This window comes from Microtus pennsylvanicus, chromosome 13, assembly GCF_037038515.1.
Source record: "Microtus pennsylvanicus isolate mMicPen1 chromosome 13, mMicPen1.hap1, whole genome shotgun sequence".
NCBI classification, from domain to species: Eukaryota; Metazoa; Chordata; class Mammalia; order Rodentia; family Cricetidae; genus Microtus; species Microtus pennsylvanicus.
Window position 1 is genome coordinate 69,878,096 of NC_134591.1, and position 21,597 is coordinate 69,899,692.

The window sequence follows — 21,597 nt, forward strand, 5'->3', positions numbered from 1 at the left end:
CCAGTTCCTGAACTAAATTAGCTCCTGAACCATCCTCTTGTACATGGCTTAGATTCATGTGTTTCTGAACAGCGCTTAATTAATTTTCTGTGTAATTGTTTTGATTAATGCTGGCCTCTGTTAGCCAGTGCCAGGTGCTCCTGGGAAAAGATGGGTTTGCTCTGTTCTATGCCAACCAACCTTCAGAAGCATCTACAGGACCAAGCACCTAGCCTGGTCCCCAGCCGGGTCCCCAGCTGATGGTCAGGAAGTCAATGGAGCTGATGAGAGAGTGCGGGATCTTGGCTAGGTCTAAGGGCCTTATAGGAAAGGCTCTGCCTCAGAGGAGTTCCTATCACTGTTGGGTCTCCAGAACCAGGCACGGGACGCTGAGTGTGAGGGAGCATGGGGGTGAAGGGTTGTAGGGACAGAGGTAGAAGAGAAGCAGGCAGGAAGAGAGGAGGATGGAGGAGGCCAGGGTTGAGGAAGGGGGTACCTCAGGTTGAGGATAGAGTCCCAAACGCCATTAAATATGTGGGGGAAAGGTGTGGTGGAGTGTAGGCTCCTGAAGACAGCTAATGGCAGGCAGAGAGCCTTGGCCACTGCAAGGGTGTTGGGAGGTGGTAAGTGATAGAGCAGGGGAGGAAGAATAATAGTGGAGCCTTGAGCAGAACGGGGTGAGGGCAGGGTATCGGGTGTGGGGTTTCCATGAGAGAATGGGTGGATCTAGGAGGCAAGCAGAGCGCTGTGCCCCCGTGGGCAGGCTTCGAGGCTGTGGGAGGGGTTTTTATGAAGGACAGGGATGAACTCTTTTTTGGGAGGTGTGGGTTTGGCATTAGGACGTGCCGTAAAGAGCAGTGGGCATATACATACACAGCACGGTGGGCAGGACACTAGATTAGAGGAAGTTCCATGTAGTATGGGCAAGGCTTTGGTAAGAGATGGGGTGGACATTCAGGCATGGGAGGGGACACTGGGTGGAGTTGCTCGGTTAGATGGTTAACCTAGGGAAATGGCTGAGTTACTGGGACCCCTCGAGCAAAGGCTTTGAGGGCTTTGGGGTGTAGGCAGATCTCTAAAGACTGAGGAGGGGGATCTTGGGCAGTTGATGGGATCCTAGCTGCAGGCCTTGGGCTGTGGGTGGGGTACCGTGCTTCTAAAGGGCTGGCTTCTGGTAGGGCATATATGGCCCCCTCCTCAATCCTGGGTGCTCACCGAGCTCGATCTCGTCCTCGCGCTCTGCCAGCTGCTCGAAGTCACGGATGATGGCGCGCGCTGCCAGGTGGTGGAAGGTCTCGCTCCACATGTCGGTATCCTGCTCGTCCTCCCTCTGCAGGGCTGGCGGTTCCAGCTCAAAGCTCACCTCCCACTGCAGACGCTTGTTGTTGCATAGGCCTTTGACTAAGGCCTTCCCCTGTACAGGGCCTGGGGTGGCAGGCCTGCAGGGACTGACTTGCTCCTCTGACTCAGCCATGGGCTCCCAGTCTGAGGACATCTCCATTTCAAAGGTGGAGGGGTGATGCAGTGGCTCTGTGGGTGGAGGGACAAGAGGGCTGAACCTGAGGCCAGAGACAGGGAGCCACCCCTGTGGCAGTCACTTCTAGAAAACACAAAGCTAGTCTCCCATCCCTTAAGACAGCTGAGGAGAGCTTTCTAGCGGACTAGTGCAGCACAGGTGGCCTGGGTTTGTCCCAGAGAGGGACAGACAGAGCCACCTTTCAGGAAGCTTGTCCCCGAGGGGCTGGATAGACGGGGTGGTACAGTCAGGTTGAGAGGAGAAGGTGGGACTAGAAAGCAAGAGTTTTCTCTCAGAGCAAGAGTTTCACAAAGACACAGGCAGCCACTGGTCCCCTGACTCTGACACCTGAAATTGGGCCTTTTTGTCCCCTCAAGTCTCAGACCTTGGGCACTTACCCAGATCCTCCGAGCTTCGGCTGTCAGGGGCAGACTTAGGGCTGGAACCAGGGTCCAGCTCCTTCATAGGGTTCCAGGCCCGGGGCTTCTGGCCAGAGAGCAGCAAGGGCTGGCAGCCTGGAGGCAGTAGGGAGGGCCTGCGGGCCCCTGGGCCGTGCAGTCTGGGGCCCTGGCTCAGGTCATGGCCACTGCTGAGTAAGGGCTAAGAAGGCAAGAGGAGTGGAGGGGAGGAGGGGTGATACAAATAGAGGAGGGGGAGTGGGAGGAGGGAGGCAAGAGGAGTAGGAAGGGCACAGACGGAAAGAAAGATGCAAAGATGCAGAGGTGCAAGAGACAGAATGGCAAGGAAGGGAATGGGGATGGAGATGAGAGGATGAAAAGGGGATGAGAAGGAGGAGAAAGAGAAGAAGATGGTGAGGAGGAGGAAGGGAGAATGAGGAGGAAGGGGAGGAGAAAAAGAGAAAGTGAGAGGAGGAGGGAGGGTTAGAAGAGGAAGAAGAGAAGGGAGGAAGACGAGAAGGAGTAAGGATGGAAGGAGGAAGAGGAAGGAGGAAAGAAGAGAAATGAAGGAAGAGGTGAAGCCCATGGTGGCTGGAGGCTTGAGCCCCCCCCCCCATTCCCTCTCTCTGTCCCCTCCCTCTTTCTCTGCCCCACAGCTCTTCCCAGGGCTGTCACCGCAGGACCCAGGGACTCATGGTTTAGTCTCCACCACCCATGAGAAACAGAAACCAGAAAATTCCCAGGAACAGGTCAACTTTGAGGCACAGAGAACCCTGCGCCATGGAGAATTCCAAACCCACTTTTCCTTTTGGCATAAAGCTTCAAACCTTTTTTGTGTGTAGTTAAAATTACCAGCCCTTCCCTTATGTCTCCCCATATGCTGTGCTTAAGAGGTCTTTCCCACCCCCCTTCAAAATCTTCTAAAAGTTTTGTTATTTTTGTTTGTGTGTGTTTAAATCTTTGATTCATATGCAATTTATTTTCCCATAAGGCGAGAGAAGCCAGCTTTTACTTTGATTTTCCAAATGCTGCAGATCTCAGCACTGTTTACGGAACACAGTGGGCTCTCCATGGCTTATCAATTCGCTACACTCGTCTTACAAAGCTTGCATGTGTGTTTGGCGTTGTTTACGGGCTTTTTGGTCTGTTTTGATTTTCATCTATCTGTTCTTGGGCTTGGTATAAACAAGTATCTGAAAGCCAAGGGGTAGATGGGAAATACCCTTGCAACACGTATGGTGAGTTCTTTTTCTTTTTTTTTTAAAGGAAGTGCTCTTGGTATTTCTTGGGTTTCCTGAGAATTCAGGATCCTCTAAGCTAGGTCCCACCCAACCACTGACTTCTGTAAATGCATGTGTTTGTTAAAAAAATGCATTTTCATTTCCTTACCATGTGTGTTTGTGTGTAAAGCCATGTCATTGAGCATGCGTGGCCAGAGGACACACACGACACTTCTCCACCATATGGGACTCAGGGATCATGACAGGACAGCATGTCAGGCTGACGTGACCCCAGGAACAGTACCCCAGCCAGCTGATGTTATCCTTGGACCAGGGCTACCCTGATTTGCATGGCAGAGACTGACTATATGCCTGGATGGTATCCATGGTGACTCATGCTAAGATCCTAGGATCATTCACCAGCCAATATGAACGGCCCTCCTCCTCATGACACAAACTATCTGCCCAGAAGCTACACACAAGGAGACTTCTTTCAAACACAGGAAGACACTCCATCCCCTTGCCTCGTGTATCACTGCCCTAAGGGGCAAGTGGCACTGTACTTACTGCCCAGCCCATTTGCCCTTTTCCGGTGTACTCAATAAACAATTATCCTTACCCGGGTCTTTAAAAGAAAAAAAATTCGCATGTAATTGGAGGGAAAAGACAAAATTAGAATAGTGAGGGCGTTCATCCACAGCGGTGTGAATCAAATACACCAATAAGTGAAGCGGGCACGTCCAAAGCCATGGCAGTTAAAAAAAGCCACCTTTGTTCATATTGGAGATTCACAAATACCTAAATGTTTGGTGGCAATGTATCAGCATCTCTTATGGATGGCGGGGGTACACACTGGGACAATGGGCTGCCTATCACCAACTGAAATCCACGGGCTACCTGAGACAGCGATTTTTACTTTTACAAATTCAACCCTGTGGGAACCATGGGAGTGCCAAGGTCTCTGGTCAAGCCTTGTGTATTTATTGGTTGCAGTGTTGATAATCTGAGTAGGGGCAGCAATGCTTTTAACCCTAGAACTTAGGAGGCAAGGGAAGCAGGCCTCTGTGAGTTTGAAGCCACCTTGGTCTACACAGTGAGTTCCAGGCCAGCCAGTGGCACCCTGACTTAAAAAAACAAACAAACAAACTTTCTGGAAACTACATCTCCATCAGTATGGAAGAGTGAGTTATAGTATACCTATGTAATGGAGGACCTCACAATACTGAATAGAAGGATTTCCTCATACTCCTGTGAGGAGGTAGTTGAGAAAAATTACCTTAAATGTTACATTATGACAGATCTGTATCTCAGTGATGACAAAGAGTAAAGTTGGTGATTATCAGCCTCAGAGAATTGTTCAACAGAAAGAGTGATTTTACTGTATACAAACATGAATCTGAAAGCCATTAAGAGAGCGAGTGAGATGTCTCGGTTGGTAAAGCCACTTGCCGCCAACCCTGACACCCGGAGTTTGACTCCTAGGAATTCTCCTCTAACCTCCACATGGGTGCAGATGCATGCACGCCCACTCGCCCACCCAAACGTATATACAGCGGAAACAAATGTGATAAAAATGTATTTTAAAAAAGCACGGAGGCACTATGTTGGGGGGCAGTTTGCATAAGCAGCTATTAAAATATGCCTGCGTTCTGCATATACGTGTATGCGCATGGTATTTCTAGAAAGACGTACTCGGAATCAAGTGCGTGTTGGTGTCGGGAGGGAGACTTTATTTGTACTTTATACCAAGCGGAACTGTTTGAAAGGTTTCATTCCGAATTCGGTGTAGTTCGGGTGACTATTGTGAGGGGAGAATTTTAAGCTAAAACGAATTTCCAGTTTCTTAGACCACATCCATGACCTGGCCGGAGAACAAGATGAGAAGACAAAACCCCTTAGCAGGCGTCGTGTAATTTGGGGGGATATCAGTAAACTTTGGGGGTCTCTTCACACTATTAAGTATCTATTCTTGTTGACATGTGCCTCCCACAAAAGGGCTGTCTTCCTGTCTCTATGGTTCGAAGCAGGGAAAGAAAGGAGAGTGGCCACTTTTAGGGTACCTCTGTGGGGGGCAGGTGCCCAGCTATGACTCCCTGACCCCTCCACTGAGATATTCTCTCCTGACCTTACCATCACCCATACTGGGTCAGAGAGAAATGGACTCTGCTACAGTTTCCATGGTAACAGAAGCATCTACCAGCTAGCTTTTCCCCCAGCCAGAGACTCTGGGGAATCTACATACACAGTGGAGTGCCGGGGAGGGGCATGATCTCCCCAGAATGTCAGACAGGAGAGGAGAAAGAGATGGAGCTAGCTAGGAGGAAGAAAGGAGTTAGCTTGCCTGGAACACTCAGTGAATAGAGCTGCCATTGAGAAACACAGGTTGCAGCCAGGCATTGGGCTGGGACTGGACCCTACATCCCCTAAAGCCTGGAAGCCTCCTCCGTCTGGGGTCTGCTTCCACTCTGTATCCGCTAGCGGATGGTGGCTCACCATCTACACTCGCCCCATCTTGTGGATTAGACAGTGGGGCTCAGAGGGGTTCAGAAATGTATGAGAGGAATGTCTAACTCCAAGACTATCGTGTACCATGTACATCGAGGGTCCTTGGAGAAGCCCAGAGAGTCCCCAGGGGCCAGGTGGTATGTGGCCTGTGCATATGTGGAGATTGGGAGAGAACGTGGCGGGGAAGTGGGAGGTGCACTGGAGATGGTGGGAAGCTGCTTGGGCCCTAAAAAAAATGCTTAAGTCATTATGTGGTTTGGCATAGTGGTCTCAACTAGATGGATTTATCCCCCTGGCTCCAGAGATATTCTATCATGTCCAGGACCAGCCCCTATGGCAGAGCCTTGACAGCAATGATGCTGAGGTTGTTGAGGGTTGACCTAACAGGACACTAGTGACCTTTCCTGTGGTGGCTCTGATTCCTATTTTTTTTAAATATTTATTTATTATGCATACAATATTCTGTCTGTGTGTATGTCTGCAGGCCAGAAGAGGGCACCAGACCTCATTACAAATGGTTGTGAGCCACCATGTGGTTGCCGGGAATTGAACTCAGGACCTTTGAAAGAGCAGGCAATGCTCTTAACCACTGAGCCATCTCTCCAGCCCCGACTCCTATTTTCTTTGCCTTGAATGACTGCCCAGTCATGGAAGGACCAGCAGTGTGAAGGAGGAAAGCAAGAACCCTGAGGGCCAGGATACCCTGGTCAAATCCATTGTGTGGTTCTGGGCAAGTCGGCTTACTTCTCTGACCTTCAGTTGCCACATCTGTACCAAGTGAGGGTAGATGGTCTCCAAACTCCCTCCTCTCCCAGGTACCATAAAACTTAATGACAAGAATCTATACAGTGTCCTGTGCCTATGGGGAAGTGCTGTGTACAGGGCTCGGGCAAGCTCACCAAGCCAGAGATGACCAGTCTGAGGTCATCAATGTATATGAAAACTAACATCAACAGGAAACTTGGCCTTAGCATGATCTGGATTCTGCATTCTACCCGATACTCTGTGTTCTTGTGTTGATAAACGCTCCATCTTTGTTGTTTTGTGTGAGCCATAGCCAAACCAAACTCCTCTCAGCCCCTCCCACCTAGCCCTGCTTAGGTACCTGCAGATCAATCTGCCACCGCTGGCTCCCTGAGCTGCTCTGATTGGTAAGGTCCTGCACCTTGGCTTTTCTCAGTGGGTGTCTCCTGGCAATCCCAGTGGGGTCGCTGGCTGTGGTGGGCCTTGGGCTGATCTTCTGGCTAGAGATCTGGTTGGTGCTGTATGCCCTCCGTCGTCGGGAGACATCCAGACCTGGACAAGGGTAGTAAGAGGGGGTGTTATCAGGGTGGAGGGTAGTGGGGGGAAAGAAAGTGCCACCTTCCTGTTTGAAATGTCTCAAGTTCCCGTTTTCTTACAGCAATATGTGCCCGTGTCTCACTTAGCATCCAAAGCCTTGCCAGGTCTGGTCCTGGTCTAACTTCTCATAACTGTCCCTTCTATCCTCTTCATCATGTATGTGTGTGCTCTCCTGTGTGCGTGCACGCACATGCATGCTTGTGGAGGCCAGAGATGAATGTGAGGTTTCTTTCTCTATTGCTATCTACCTTGTTTCTTTTTAAATTTGTGTGTGTATGTCTGTACAGTGTTCATGCATTTGTGTGTGTGTGTGTGTGTGGTGTATGTGGTGTGATATAGTGTGTGTGGGTGGGTAGTTGGGCACATTGTGTGTAGGTAGGACCCAAAGTTGATGTCAGGAATCTCCCCCAGTTGTTTTCCACTCAACTCATTTCAGATGGATTCTGCGGAGCCAGCCTCTGGCCCTCTTGCTGGTGTGGTAAGGACTTGATTCACCGAGCTATTTCCCCAGCCTCAATCTTAGGATTTTTACTTTTATTTGCATTTATTTCATGTTGGATTTATTCAGCGCTATGGAATGTGTCATGCATCTGCTCGTCACCTTTGTGCAGGGGCCATGCAATCTCCCCCACATCGTCCTAATTTTAGTCCATGTACTGCCAAGGAGAGCAGGACGTCCCACTGACTGGAGCTTGCTGATAAGCTAGATTGACCAGCATGCCCCTGGATCCTCCTGCATCCTCTCAACAGTGGGCTTTACGTTAGCGATCCAGAATCGCTTTCTCGTGCTTGCTCAACAAACACTTTACCCAGCGAGCCATCTCCCCGGTCCCTCCTGTCCCCTTTAGGGATGCCGAGTGGTCAGAGGACACTGGAAGAGATGAGTAGCCAATGGCCAGTGCTTTCTATGTGCTACGCCTCCATGGCTTTGCTTGAGTGCTTCTGCTCCCAGGCACTTCCTCTCCTTTTCCATGACTAAGAACCCACCCTCAGTGGCCTGTGATCTTAGGCAGATTCGCTCTTCTCTCCCTGGGGTTACAGTTGTTCCTCTGCTTTATCAGAGTTAAGGTCAATTGTGTCTTTGTGTCTAAAAGGGGGGATCTTGAGGGCAGGTGCCAGGTGAGAGCCATCCTACTGCCTCCCTCTCCACAAATAATCAGTAAATGCTTTTTGAAAATGGCATCAAACTCTACAAAGGCACATAGGTCTAGGTTGACCCCCTCTTTAGTATCCAAGAACTTAGCCAGTTGCTGAGATTCTGTAGTCTTTGTCTCCCAGTCTGTTCCATGGGTATCAGAATGTCCACCCCCATAGCTCTAACTGGTTTGTACACTGTGGGTATCATTGTATCCACACACACAGCTGCCACTGGTCCCAGAGATGGTTTTTATCAAATGTTTAACATGTAGTAACTGGTCAATATGAGGTAGCAATCATTACCATTTCCAAGGAAAAGGGAACATAGCTGTGCAGAAAGCAGAGGACCAACCGTGATGGGAGGGGGAGTCTCCATTGCATGAATGGGCATCTTGGGTCTGCCCTGGGTTGAAGATTTTGGCACAGTTCCCACTGCCCGGACCAAGTCCCTCATCCTGAGAGTGATAGAAAACAGAGCTGCTGGACTCCTGAGCTTGCAGCGTGCCGTACTTTCGCCTTTTGTCCTGGAGAGGAAAGACGGGTGAGAGGAAAGTTAGGTTCAGCAAGGACCTCCGTGGGTAGCAAAGGGTGTGAGGGGGGCTCAGGTGGGTGTCCACCTCTGGGAACATAGCAGAATAAGGAAGGAGTGCCTGCTGGTTTGTTTGGAGAACTGAGGTGAATTTCCGGTCAAGAGATGGTGAACATGGAGCTGGATATTGTTGCTCACAGCTGTGATCCCAGCACTCAGAAACTGTGGTACAAGGCTAGCCTGAGCTACATAGCAAGTTCCAGGCCAGCCTGGGCTACAAAGTACAAGTCTGTCCCAACAACACAACATTAAAACAAAAACGAGAGAGAGAGAGAAAATAGAATTTCTTCTTATATTATGGTAATATTTAATCATTGACTTGGTACACTGAAAAAATTAAAAATGTAATTCTAAATTTCATTCTTGTTTCCTAACAGATAAAACATGTGTCCTTTCATTTTACTCTTCATGAAACACACAGTCACACACACACAGAGTTCACACTTTGGGAGGTCATGTTTTATTTTACAAAAACCAGACCATAAACATTTATTAGTATCTTGAACTTTGTACTTGAAGCATTCTTTCTGCCTATCATTGTCTCTAACATCTGGTTGTATAATATTCTGCTGCCTTTCATTGCGAAGCACTTGCTTCATGACTGTTTGTCTTTACTACCGTATGCCCTGTGGTCAGCAACCTAGGAGTGACATTTCTGGATTGGAAGAGTTGTGTATTTCTGATTTCACGAGTTATTTCTTGATGGCCTTCCAGGAGGGTAATGGCCAGTCTCATTTACGTCCACAGCAGATGAAGGTGATGTTTATCTGACATCTGCCGGTAGCAGGAGACAACATGGCCAGTCTCATGGGAGAAGAACACAGAACTTGAAAAAAATGGTGTGTGTGTGTATATGTATGTATGTGTGCATGTTCATATGTCTTTTCACATCCATGAGACTGTATATACATGGCTCTATGTGTGGAATCCAGAGGAGACAACCTTGGGTGTCATCCTCAACAACGCTCATCACTGTCTACCTCCTTGGGACAGGGTCTTTCCGCGTTGTGAGTTTGTCATTAGGCTCAAGGTCTGGCCAACAAGCCCTAGGGATGGATCCTCCTGCCTCCACCTCCCAGCTCTGGGATTACAAGCAGGTGCTACAATGCTTTTCAAGTATGTGTGTTCCAGGGTGAAATTCCATTCCTCACATTTGAGAGGCAGACACTTGACTTTGCCTGGACTATTTCTCCAGTCCAAGAGGAGGAACTGATGACTTGGTTGGGTTCCTCTATAGGAATGTGTATTGATAATCTAGTGTCTTGCAGGAATCCAAGTATAATTAAAATGAAATAAAACATGGACTATGCAAAAGAAATGTGGGGACAAAAAAAAAAAACGTGGCCAGTATTTTGTTTAGAATATTCTCTGTGTAGTTGAATAGTCCACCTTCTATAACACATTCATATGAGCCATTAAAAAATTCTGGACATTTCGTATAGCATTCCAATTTTCTATAAGCACATTCAATACACGGCCTGTGTCGCAGTACAGAAACATTTCAATACCATGAATGGAGGCTTTCTAGTCCAGTCAGGTAAACCCTAGGCAACTGGACATGTTCCCCTCTGCTCCTTTGGCCTTAGCTAGGAATTCAGCCATAGCTGCTCTCCTTCATGGCGTCCCTCTTTCTTACAAGCAAGTGAACATGTATGTCCCTGTGGTCATGGGTGCACATGTGCACACATACATGTGAAGGCCAGAAGACAAGTGCATGTCACTGTACTTGGCATTTCTACACAGGAGACTGAACTCAGGTCCTCTTGCTAGCATGGCAAGCCCTCTATTGACTGAACCATGGCCCCGGATCTTATCTTTTAATATACTAAGTTCGTTTTCTACTTAGCCACCTCAGGCATTGAGTTTGTAACTCCTTAAAATCCAGCCACAATGAGCATTGGGAGAGGGGCCAGGAGGCAGCCCCTCAGCCGATCTCCCACACGTCTGAGGTACTTACGGGACTGGAATTGGAAATGTACAAGGAGGCGTCGCACACGATGCCATAGCCCATCAGCCGTTCCCCAGAGAAGAGGGAGCTGGTGCTAACAGGTGAGATCAGGACCTCTGTGGTCTCAGGGAAGACCCACTCCACGGTCACGTCACTCAGCACTGGCGCCATGGCCTTCTTCAAGGATTTGATCATCTGTTGCGGAGCGTCAGAATGGAGTGGACGATGTGTGTGGAGGACATAAAGAGATGAGGAGACAAAAAGATGGTGAGAATGTGCTCTTGTGGGGAGGAAGGCACAGCAGGCTTGGGGCAGCTGATCCAGGGGTGGACACACCTCTGAACTCCTTAGACTCTTGGAATGGATCTTGGCCATCAGCTCTGAGTTTAACATTTTATAAAGGAGAAAACCAGAGGATCAAAGGATGGCTCTGATGAACTCAATGGCCCAGCATAGAGCTCAGCTTTGGGCCTGTCTGGGCTGCTGAAGCTGCAGTACTGGGAGATGCTAGAGGTCCTTCTGTGTACCTTTGGTTGCAGCCGCTCCCCCAGTGCCAGGAACTCCGCACTGCCCTTGGATACAGACGCTAGTCCTTTCACCAGTCTATAGCAGACACTGGGTCCAATCCCAAAACTATAGCACCTGGAGGACAGGGACAGGAAGGTAGCTCTGGGTCACTGTCCCCAGCAGACTAAGAGACAGAGCATAGTCCAGCAGAGGCAGCTTAAAGATGACTCTGTCTTCAGGTAAAAAGCCTGGGGAGGAAGAGGAGTTATCATGGACACACACACACACACACACACACACACTACAACCAACTCTCAGTCAGCACTGACATAGTCTCTAGTTGCTAAGCTGTGGCAACTCATGAGAGAGAGAGAGAGAGAGAGAGAGAGAGAGAGAGAGAGAAGGCACACATGGAAAGCATCTCCTCTCAGCATCCTGGAAACAAAGCATTCTGGGAAGTGTAGGTGCTATCCTCTCCCTCTGGTACAGTGAAAATTTGTTCTCATTTGGGTTTCCCCAAACTCAGGCAGCCTGGGGGTAATCAGACCCTAGACCCGCAGGTTGGGCTGACCTGGTAGAAAAGGCATGATTCCGCACCAGCTCCAGAACCTTCCCTGTGTTGCTCACAGCCCCATCAGTAATCAGGAAGAGTAGCCTTGGGTGGCCCCGGTGTACTGGCTGCCGCAGGATCCACTTGAGAGGGGAGAGGATGTTGGTGCCGCCCATGTCAGCCCGTATTCTTTGGATGCAGTCACATGCCTTGGCCAAGTTCGCCTGCAGGGAAGGACCATGGCAGGGCAGACAGGTCCTAGGTTCACCACATGCCTCCTAGGTGAGGATGAACTCTCTTCTCTAGCTCTTAGTTCAGCCATATACCCCTGTCCTCCCATTTGGAAAATTATCCCCCGTCAATGTCTTGAAATGCCACCATTTGCAGAATAATGACAATATTTTCCTCTCTGCATTCTTCTATAGGGACATAAGCACCCCCAGAAAAAAATGTGGACTTTTTGAGCTCTTAACGGCTCAGTACAAGTAATATCCCTGCCTGGTAAGGGAAGCAGGGGGCACGGAGGAGAGAGCACAGTACTGAGCATCCTCAAACATGAACACTGAATACGACTCTGGCACCGACTCCCATGACACTTTGAGAAGACAATTGCTTCCCAGCTTGGGCTCCAGATCCCCTCCCTCCTGGACCAACCTGTGGGGACTGGCTCACCATGTATTATGGACATCAGATAGATGGCATTGCAGTAGGGGTTGATTCCCTCTAGATTCAATCTCCTGTCCCTGGCTAAGGAAGATTCTCTTCCTATATCCATGTTTGAATGGACTTAGAAGGAATGGTCAATACTGAAGTTGGGGGTGTGGTTCATTGGTAGTATCCAGGCAAGCCCTGGGTTCCACTCCCAACCCCATGTGAGCAAGCTGTGGTGGAGCATGGCTGTAATCTGCTCCAGAGGTGGAGGCAGGAGGACCAGAACATCAAGATCACCCTGTAATCTGCTCCAGAGGTGGAGGCAGGAGGACCAGAACATCAAGATCACCCTCAACTGCGTGTGAGTTAAGAGTCTCCCTAGATGATGCAAAACCTTCTCTTAAAAAATAATAGTAATGGTCAATATTGTCAATATCAAGTCTTATGATGAAGACATAGCTTTGAATTCATCCCAGGAGACAGGCAAAGATGCATAGGAAATCCATAAGCAAAAATGACTAAGTAGAAAAACATGGAGGCCACGGAAAGGCCAGCTTCCAGGCTTTGTAAACAAATCAATCCCATTCTGTCTGTGCCATGGGCAGGCAGTCATTAAAATGATGTCACAGATGGGATTTATTTGGCATGAAAATATGTTCCTGATAGACTGGGAAAGTAGGTCGTGTCCCAGTGTGGAAGACCTAGTCCCTAACTTGAAAATGTGTGGAAACGCACAGAAACGCACAGAAGGTGACCTGGAAATATCACTTTTTCTTGTCATTTTTGTTTTTGTCTGACTGATGGTATCAAGGGAAATTCAAACATTTTTTTTCCTTTTGATTATCTAGATCTAAAAATTAGCAATCAAAGGCATTGTTATTCTTGCTTGTTTGAGACAGGGTGTCACATAGCCCAAGCTAACCTGAAACTCATCACGTAACTGAGGCTGACCTTGAACTCCTGATCCCCTGCTTCCACCTTCCCAGCGCTGGGATTGCAGATATGTGCCACCATCCCTGGCTCAACATGTATTTCTCTTTTATTTTAAAAATCCATCCTTCACTTTCAGTAGTAAGTAGCCAGTGCTGTTCTTCTCCTTCCTCCTTCCTCACTCTGTCTGCCCTTCCCCCATCTTCTCAGCTCTGGATAGACTGGCCCAGTTTTGCTGCTGGGGCCAGAGTCCTTTTGTTCCAAACAGCAGCTCTCGCCTTGTAAGGACCCCACAACCACTTTTAAAGCCACTTGGCCATTTAATTGTTCTTCTGTCTCTTGCCATTCATTTCTGTAGCTCAGCCTTGGATGAACCCATGATCCTCAAGAGGATAGGGGCTGTGGTGGGCATGACAGATGTGTCCCTATCCTCTGTCCCCGCTCTCCATGTCCATGATCTCACAGACTTTACTGTAAGGGGCAGAAGACTTTTGAAGACATCAGCAAGCCTCATGCAGGCAGCTTCTGAGGCTGTCCCCAGTGTGACCCCTTTGCTGTTCCCTTCCCCTTCCTGCTCACCACTGCCCATCACCCACCCAGGTCCAGATTTACCTCTCCTTACCTCATTATAGATCTGACTGGAAGCAAAGACGGTCTTAAATGTGGATCCAAACCCAATGACATTGAAGAGACAAGCCGGCATGAGGCTCTTAAGAGCCACCAACATGGCCTCCTGCCAGGCAAGAAAAGGGATTCTCAGAGTTCAGCAGGGGCTACTGCTACACCACACATCAATGCTGCCATTTCCAGCATGGAGCCACCTCCACAGGGACCTGTCACCCTACCTGCACCCAGCACTCCTTCTCTATGTATCATAAAATCTGCCGCTCCTGGCCAGAGGCTGACCCATCAAAGCCGCCAGCATGTGACCCCCAATCCATGCACAGGCCTGACTCATCATGAGCACTCTGCAATGGCCTCGGAGTCCCCATCACCTCTTGCTGACATTCAGAGGTGGGAAGAGCAGGGTCTGCCCATTCCCCTCTGCCAAAGCCAACGTGACATTGAGGGAAGATCCCATTGTTGACGCTCATTCAAGACCCCTGCCTCAGCACCATCCTATCACTGGTGACACATCCCCAAGGAAGTCTCTTTAACTCATATTTATTAGATACAAATGGTGTACTCCCAGTGTGTTGCCTTGTGATCAGCCTCAGCAACAGGCTCATTGTTATCCCCATTCTTCAGAGAGGGCAAATGATTGGCTGAGCATCCAGCTAGTAAACAGTGCAGCAAGGATTCAAGCATGTCTCTTGACCTCCAGAGTCTGAACATTAGCGTCCCTATCTTCTGTAAATGTGCACCACCAGGAGACCTTGGTAAAAGTGCTAACTATAATAGTGTGGGGATGGAGAGAGTGTGAGCATTTTCTCTGTAAATATGAGGGCCCAAGTTCGAATCCCCAGCACCCAAATAATAAATTGATCATGGCTGTGGATTCATGTAACCCTAGCAATGGTGGGTGGAGGCAGGCGGATCATGAGAACTGGCTGATCAGCCAACCTAGTTGGAAAGGTGAGTTTCAGGTTCAGGGAGAGATCCCTTATTAAAGGCACAAGGTAGAGAATGATAGAGGAAAGATACCCAATATTCTGCTCTGGTTTCTACATGCATGAGCATGGATGCATGAACTTGCATTCTCATATACATGCAACACACACGTGCGCACGCACACACACACACATGAAAGGAAAGAAGGACGGAAGGAAGGAAGGGAGAAAAGAAAGAGAAAATATGAGGAAATCAATGAGGCTGGATATGGTGGTGCATGTCCCAAATCTCAGCACTGGGGATTTGAAGGTAGGGGAATTACTAGCTCATGGGCAGCCTGGGCTATGTAGGAACTTCCAGACCAGTCTGGGCTACATGTGTATCTCAACTGTATACCAAAATCTAGAAAGGAAGCAAGCAAGGAAGGAAATCAGCCGAAGTGACGGTGGGAAGGAAGACTGGCAAGAGTGATGATCAATGACCAATACCCCGCTGCTATGGCGGGAGGCCGCAGCGTTAGACAACCTCAGTTAACAACCACATTCCGACACTATCACACAGAGTATAGAGCAGTGGGCCAGGGAGGCAGCTTCAAGTGGAAACCCCACCTTCCCGTTAATCACTCGACTTTGGGTCTGCCTGAGCCTCAGCATGGCACAGAGGAAGACATACATGGAGCTGTTACCAACCCAGTGAGGTCTGTGTTAGTACCAATGCCTCTAGTTTGTAGGGAAGTGGGTGGAGGCTCAGGAAAGCTGAGGCCTTGTTCTGGGTCATAAAACCTGGGCCTCTAGCTGGGCGGTGGTGGCACACGCCTTTAATCCCAGCACTCGAGGCAGAGGCAGGCGGATCTCTGTGAGTTCGAGGCCAGTCTGGTCTACAAGAGCTAGTTCCAGGACAGGAACCAAAAGCTATGGAGAAACCCTGTCCCAAAAAATCCAAACAAACAACAAACAAACAAACAAAAAACAAAAAACAAACCTGGGCCTCTGGCTTTGATGTTCACAAACCCAGCACCGGGTCTGGTGAGATGGCATCGGCTGCCCATCCCTAGAACCCACATGGTGGAAGGAGAGACATGAACCTCACAAGTTGTTCTCTGGCACCCCACACACACCCCAGAATGTCCACAAAATAAATCAAATCAAGAGAAAAAAAATCCCTAATACAGCTCTGAAGACTTCATTTGTGTTGGCTGTGCCTCAGCCCAGAGGCGGAAATGAAAGGTCTTCCCCTTTACCTCCATATTTATGCTCCCCATTCCCTGGAATCTCAGCATAGTTTCAGAGAAACAGACCATAATACTCTAGAACATAGAAGCAAACATTGCCAGTTGATTCCGGCAATTGCCACATCATCCAACCGGCTAAGCGCCACAGCCCTGCAGCCCTCTTCTGTCCCCTTCTGCAAACACTCACATTAAAGGCTGCCATTAATGTCCCCGCTGCCTCTCTGCACAGCCTGTGTCAATACATTTTGTGTCTCTACGAAAGAAGTCAATATCTGCTTTTTTTCACTGGCCACTAATGCATATTCCTGCTGGCAGGAGGCTCTGCTGATCCATACAGATCGCCTCGGCTCACACCTATTAGAATATTTTTTTTAAAGCCCTGCTTTTGGCAGCAAGTGGCGGCTGAAGAATGAGGCCAGCTGCCGGAAATTAAATTGCCTGAACTTTCCCCTTTGGCGTGGGTTGTTTGGATTTCTACTCTTTCCCCTCCTCCCTCAGCCTTGCATTCCCTAAAAGTTCTACCCGATGGACCATGATGAATGACTCAAACATCCCCACCCCACCCCCCACCAGCCTTATCCTTGGCAAGGCTTTCCCCGAGTAATTTCTGTGCCTTTCTCTGAAAGGGTCATGCTTAGCTGAGTGGACTGCACGGGCGCAGAGCCATTTGTGAAGGGATGACCTTGAGCCCAGAGAATGGAACTAGAAAAAAAAAGCAAAGGGGGAGACTCCACGGGGAAAGGGGACTGAAGGACGGACTAGAGAATGTCCCTGTCAGAGATTTCTGAAGTGGTAAGGGTGGAGAGGGCTGCAGCTAATGAAGTGGGTTCCTGCTCATAAACAATTTCATTTTAAAGAGAACAGCTTCCCGGAGTGGTTGCATGAGGAGAACGCAGAGACACAGTCCAGGCTTAGCAGGGGTGGGGGTGGGGTGGCGGGGAAGGGTCAGTCAGGATCAATTACTGATGTCTCGGTAGGCTGCGGAGCGGGAAGCAGAGGGCCACACGACATACAATTGCCCTCCCTGGATCAATCCTTTCTTCTCACCTCACAGAAAAGATGAATGAGGTCTACAGTTGAGAATCAGTTTGTCTAAAGCCACATAGCCATTGTGACAGAATCAATTCTGGACCCCGGGATTGCTCCTTCAACCATGCCACACAGAAGAAGTGACATAAACAAGAGAGCTTTGTAAAAACCAGATGCCATGGCTCGCTTCTCCTAAGCAGCACAAGAAAAATGGGCGCAGACCTGGAAGGCTCAGCCCCTCCACCAGTCCTGTGATACTTGGTAAAGTGTTTAACCCCTTAAGGATCCAGTTTCCTTACCTCAGATATGAGAGACAGGGTATGCTCTGCTTTCCAAAGACTGTTTTCAGTTTCTAATGCTGGGGCTCTTTTACATGATCAAGGGGGGTCTCAGTGTGGGTGTGGAACAGGCTGTAGAGAGCCACACTAGTTACAAGTATACTTCAGCACTCCAGAAAGCTCGGACAGCTCCCCGCCTGCCTCCACCTCTGGTGGCAGGCAGGGGTAGAAGAAGGACCTCCCCAATCTCACATCCCTGTGTCCGGATGCCTCCAGAAGGCTCTTGGCTCTCATCTATGATCCTTCTGACCTTATTCAAGATGTGGAGGAACTAAGGGGAGTAAGGGATTGCTGGCCTTGTGGATTCCACCTAAGTTCTCTCCTCATTGAGTCTGTTGCTCTGGAAACAAGAGCTTGCTCCCGCCCCCTGGGTGAGGTAAAGAGGAAGGGTGGACTCTCTGGTGACAGGAGAGCCCACTTTCTCCTGGTTTTCCTTCTCTCATTCTCCTGAGCTACAATCCATCCCTCAGTCCAATAAACAGAATGAGGGTGTTTTACGTAGAAGTACAGAGCTAGGCCATACGGGGACAGATGAGGACGCGACAGTTCTTTTCCCTTAATGAGTTCATAACTCCAGATGGGGAGACAGACACCTGCAGAAGTCACAATAAAAGGGAACATTGGATAATTCCATAACAAGCTTAATGATTTCCTGGCAGGGAAGAGGGGATTTGTGGTGGTTAAGGGAGGCTCTTCTTCTGTTTTTTTTTTTTTTTTCTGGAGCTTCCAAAACAGGGAGACAAAAATCAAACTCCCAGGCCTTCTGACTGGCTATTAAGCCACACCACACTTGACTGTGAGCTCTATGAGGTACTGACTATGTTAGCATCTTGGGATTTTTTTCTCTCTTCCTAAGATGGCTTTGTCCACCACCAGTCATTTGGGAGAAAGAATAAATGTTTTTATTTGTGTATGTGTGTGTGTGTGTGTACATGCGCTCTCATATACGTGCACACATGCACACACACATGTGTGTGTGCATATACCAGTGGAGACCAGATGACAACTTGGGGTGCTGTTCTCAAGGTCAGTCACTTGCTAGGCTGACTGGCCAGTGAGCCGCACGGGTCCACCCGTCTCTGTCTCCCAGTGCTGAGATTACAAGTGCGCACCACCGCACCTGAAGACTTTTTTTAGACATGAATCTGAGACTCTAATTCTAGTCCTTTCAACTTGATTGGGGGAGGGGGGAAATGGGAGGCAGTGGCGGGGAAGAGACAGAAATTTTTAATAAATAAATTAATTAATTAAAAAAAATTCTAGTCCTTTCAGGCACTTTACTGAGTTGGCTACCTACCCAGAGCAAATCCAATCTTTTCTCTTGGGTTCTACTTATAGGGGCCACGTCTAGTGACTCTGTGATGTCGGGTGGGGTAGGGGGCAGTTAGGCAGTCACTGGTTTGATCACAGATTATGGGTAGCTGAGCACAACTCTCAAGAACCGTTTCTTCATGTGGAGACTGTGACAAGAGGCTCAATTTCTTAAAAACCTAGACACACTTTGAGGGGCTAGCCTGTTATCCCACACATTCCAGGCTCCCAGCACATGCCCCCCACCCGTGCCCCTTCCCACTCAGAACCTAGTAGAGTGCTTTACCCAGCCCAGGCTTGCAGCACAAGTCTGCAGAAAGTGAAGGACCTCATGCCTTGCAAATGGATAGCTTCTCTGGTTCTGTTTCCATCACTTCAAGGGTTTATTTTGGGAACAAATTGAGTTTAGGTGTCTCTGCTTAAACTGATTTTGAACAAGTGGCTTCTTAGAACAGAAAGTCTCGGGAAGCCAGGCGGAAGGGAGCGCAGCCAATGGACTTGAGCCCTGGCTCCCGGGAACAGGGTCCCCACACACGGTACCTTGACGCACTGGATGCTGGTCTTGCTCATGCTGCTGCTCCTGTCGATGAGAAAGATGAACTCCCCGTGGGTCTTTCTCAGGTTGGGCTGCACAGACTGGAGGTCAGGGCAAAAGTTGAGCATGATGACCGAATGGTGGGGAATGTCTTTGTGGAGACGCTTCCGGATGACTTCTGTCTGGAGGAGAAGGGAACACTCTCAGATTTGGTGGAGTGTAGCTCTTTCCTTCTAACTAAAACATTTCCTCCTGTGGCAGGGAGGCTCCTTAAGACCCAGGAGGGAAATTAAACTTACAAGCTCAAGAAATCAACACAAGTCACATGTCTCACGGGGTTCCTGAAACCTACAGGATTCACAAGGCACCTTCCCAGGACTCTAGATTTACAAGGCTTGGGAAGTCAACACAAGTCATAGGTCTCACAGGGTTCCTGAAACCTACAGGATTCACAAGGTACCCGCCCAGGGTTCTAGAAGAAGCATTCACTGCTGGAAAGAGGAGACTCTTCAATATGCCCAAGTTGTTCAGGGAGCTCCAGGGATGCAGCTGTCTTGAGTCTTTGCTCACTCTCAGTTGGGCTGTTTATTGAGGCCTTTGAGTCAACCATGCTCCTGTAAGTAACCCCATACTCTTTGGTTCACTAATTTACATTGGAAGTGGGATCATTTCTTTAGTTCATTGTTGGTGGCCCACCTGGGGTGCACAGACACTCGTCCACATCACTCTGGAAAAAGTCATGCAACACTTGGGCAGTTGAGGAATCCTGGGGACTCATACCAGCGCCCCATCACTCGCCAAACATCACCTAGATCCAACTAATACTCTGTGCCGAAAGCTTCCAGGCTGGCTGTCCCTGGATCCTGTGCCTACTAGAGGATGGCATGCAGCAGCAGTAAACACAGGCTTTGCATGTTTGCAAGTTTGAACCCCAACTCTGATGCCATGCAACCATGTGGCATCAGGTAAGTCCTTCCTCTGGGCCTTTCTTCACATGTACAGCGGGGTGCAAACACTGACCTCTTATGGTGGTCCTGAGGATGAGTTACATTAGCACATAGAGGGGGAACCCCCCTAACTGAGTAATGACCTTTGGTGTTCACAGTGGATGCAAGCCCCTCTCTGGCTCACCTTGGTCACCATTCTGCTTACTGGATCCCTGCTGCCATCAGATGGACTCTTCTCTATCACATTATCCATGTTTGCAAAGCCTTCCCCACCCTTCCACGTGGATATATTTGCTTTTATGAAATGAGCACGCATGCCTGCCTTGTGGAGTGGTCGTGTGGATGGATGCCACACTTGTGACGATGGCCGCCGGGCAGAGTCAATGTCATTATCATTGCTGCGGCTGCCCTTGCCCATCCTGGGGGATTGAAGCACTTCTCACACTGAGTGCAGCATTTGCTCTGCTTGCTGTCTCCCCTCTAGCTACTGTGCTTCATCCTGGTCTCTTGTATCTCCAGGGAGTCCTGTGGTGTTCAGTTAAGCGATGAACAGTGACAGTCAGGAAGGACAGTGGCTCCAAGGCGTTCTATTTGATTTTACCTGTGTGCGTGCGTGCGCGCGCATGCGTGTGTGCGTGTGTGTGTGTGTGTGTGTGTGTGTGTATGCACGTGGAGGTCAGAGGTCAACTTTGAGTGTCTTTCTCAATTGCCCTCCACCTTAGTTTTTGAAACACGACCTCTCACTGAACTTCAATATCACCCATTCGGGTAGACTGACTTGTCCGAAAACCACAGGGATCCCCTGCCTCTGTCTTTGCTTCCCCAGTGCTGGGATCACAGGCCTGTGAGCCTGGCTTTTATGTGGGCGCTGTGATGGGACTCAGGCTTCATGCTTGCATGGCGGGCACATTACTGCCAACCTTTCGCTAGTTCGCTTTCTGGTTTTGCTTATTTGATTTTACATTGATGTGTTGTTATGCATTTTGCTGTTGTGTGAGCGTGTGCATGAGGATGTCAGACGAGAGCTTGTAGAAATCCGTTTTCTCCTTCCACCATGTTGGTTCTGGGGATTAAACTTAGCTGTCAAGCAGGTGCCTTTATCTTCTGGCCTTGTATTTTCCTTCGGGCTCCGGGCCTGCTGCAGGCTCCACACAGCTGCAGAACCCTTTTCCTGACTCTCTAGCCAGCTCATTCTGAACTGGATCTGTTTCCTCCATCCCCACTCTTTCCACCGCAGGCTGTCTGCATCCACACATCTCTGTGTGTGTGTTTCTCATTCTCCTCTCTCTCTCTTCCATCTTAACAGTGGGCATAAGCACTCATCCTGTGCTCACACCAGAGATGTAGCAGTTGTCCCCAGTGTTCCTCTCTTCCAGACCCCTCC

At 49.1% G+C, this 21,597-nt stretch overlaps 1 protein-coding gene across 2 annotated transcripts in view; it reads right to left on the bottom strand.

Annotated features, from left to right (window-relative positions):
* The window catches only part of Vwa5b1 (von Willebrand factor A domain containing 5B1), a 65,019-nt gene that overhangs the window by 12,219 nt on the left and 31,203 nt on the right, over nt 1-21,597 (bottom strand). For both annotated transcript variants that reach the window (XM_075945788.1, XM_075945787.1), the window contains 9 exons: nt 19,272-19,448; nt 13,894-14,004; nt 11,712-11,914; nt 11,161-11,275; nt 10,643-10,828; nt 8,449-8,620; nt 6,724-6,914; nt 1,894-2,095; nt 1,195-1,509 (listed from right to left, as the gene is read on the bottom strand). In XM_075945788.1, coding sequence (XP_075801903.1) covers nt 1,195-1,509; nt 1,894-2,095; nt 6,724-6,914; nt 8,449-8,620; nt 10,643-10,828; nt 11,161-11,275; nt 11,712-11,914; nt 13,894-14,004; nt 19,272-19,448 — 1,672 coding nt within the window. The remainder of the gene's footprint in view (nt 1-1,194; nt 1,510-1,893; nt 2,096-6,723; nt 6,915-8,448; nt 8,621-10,642; nt 10,829-11,160; nt 11,276-11,711; nt 11,915-13,893; nt 14,005-19,271; nt 19,449-21,597) is intronic.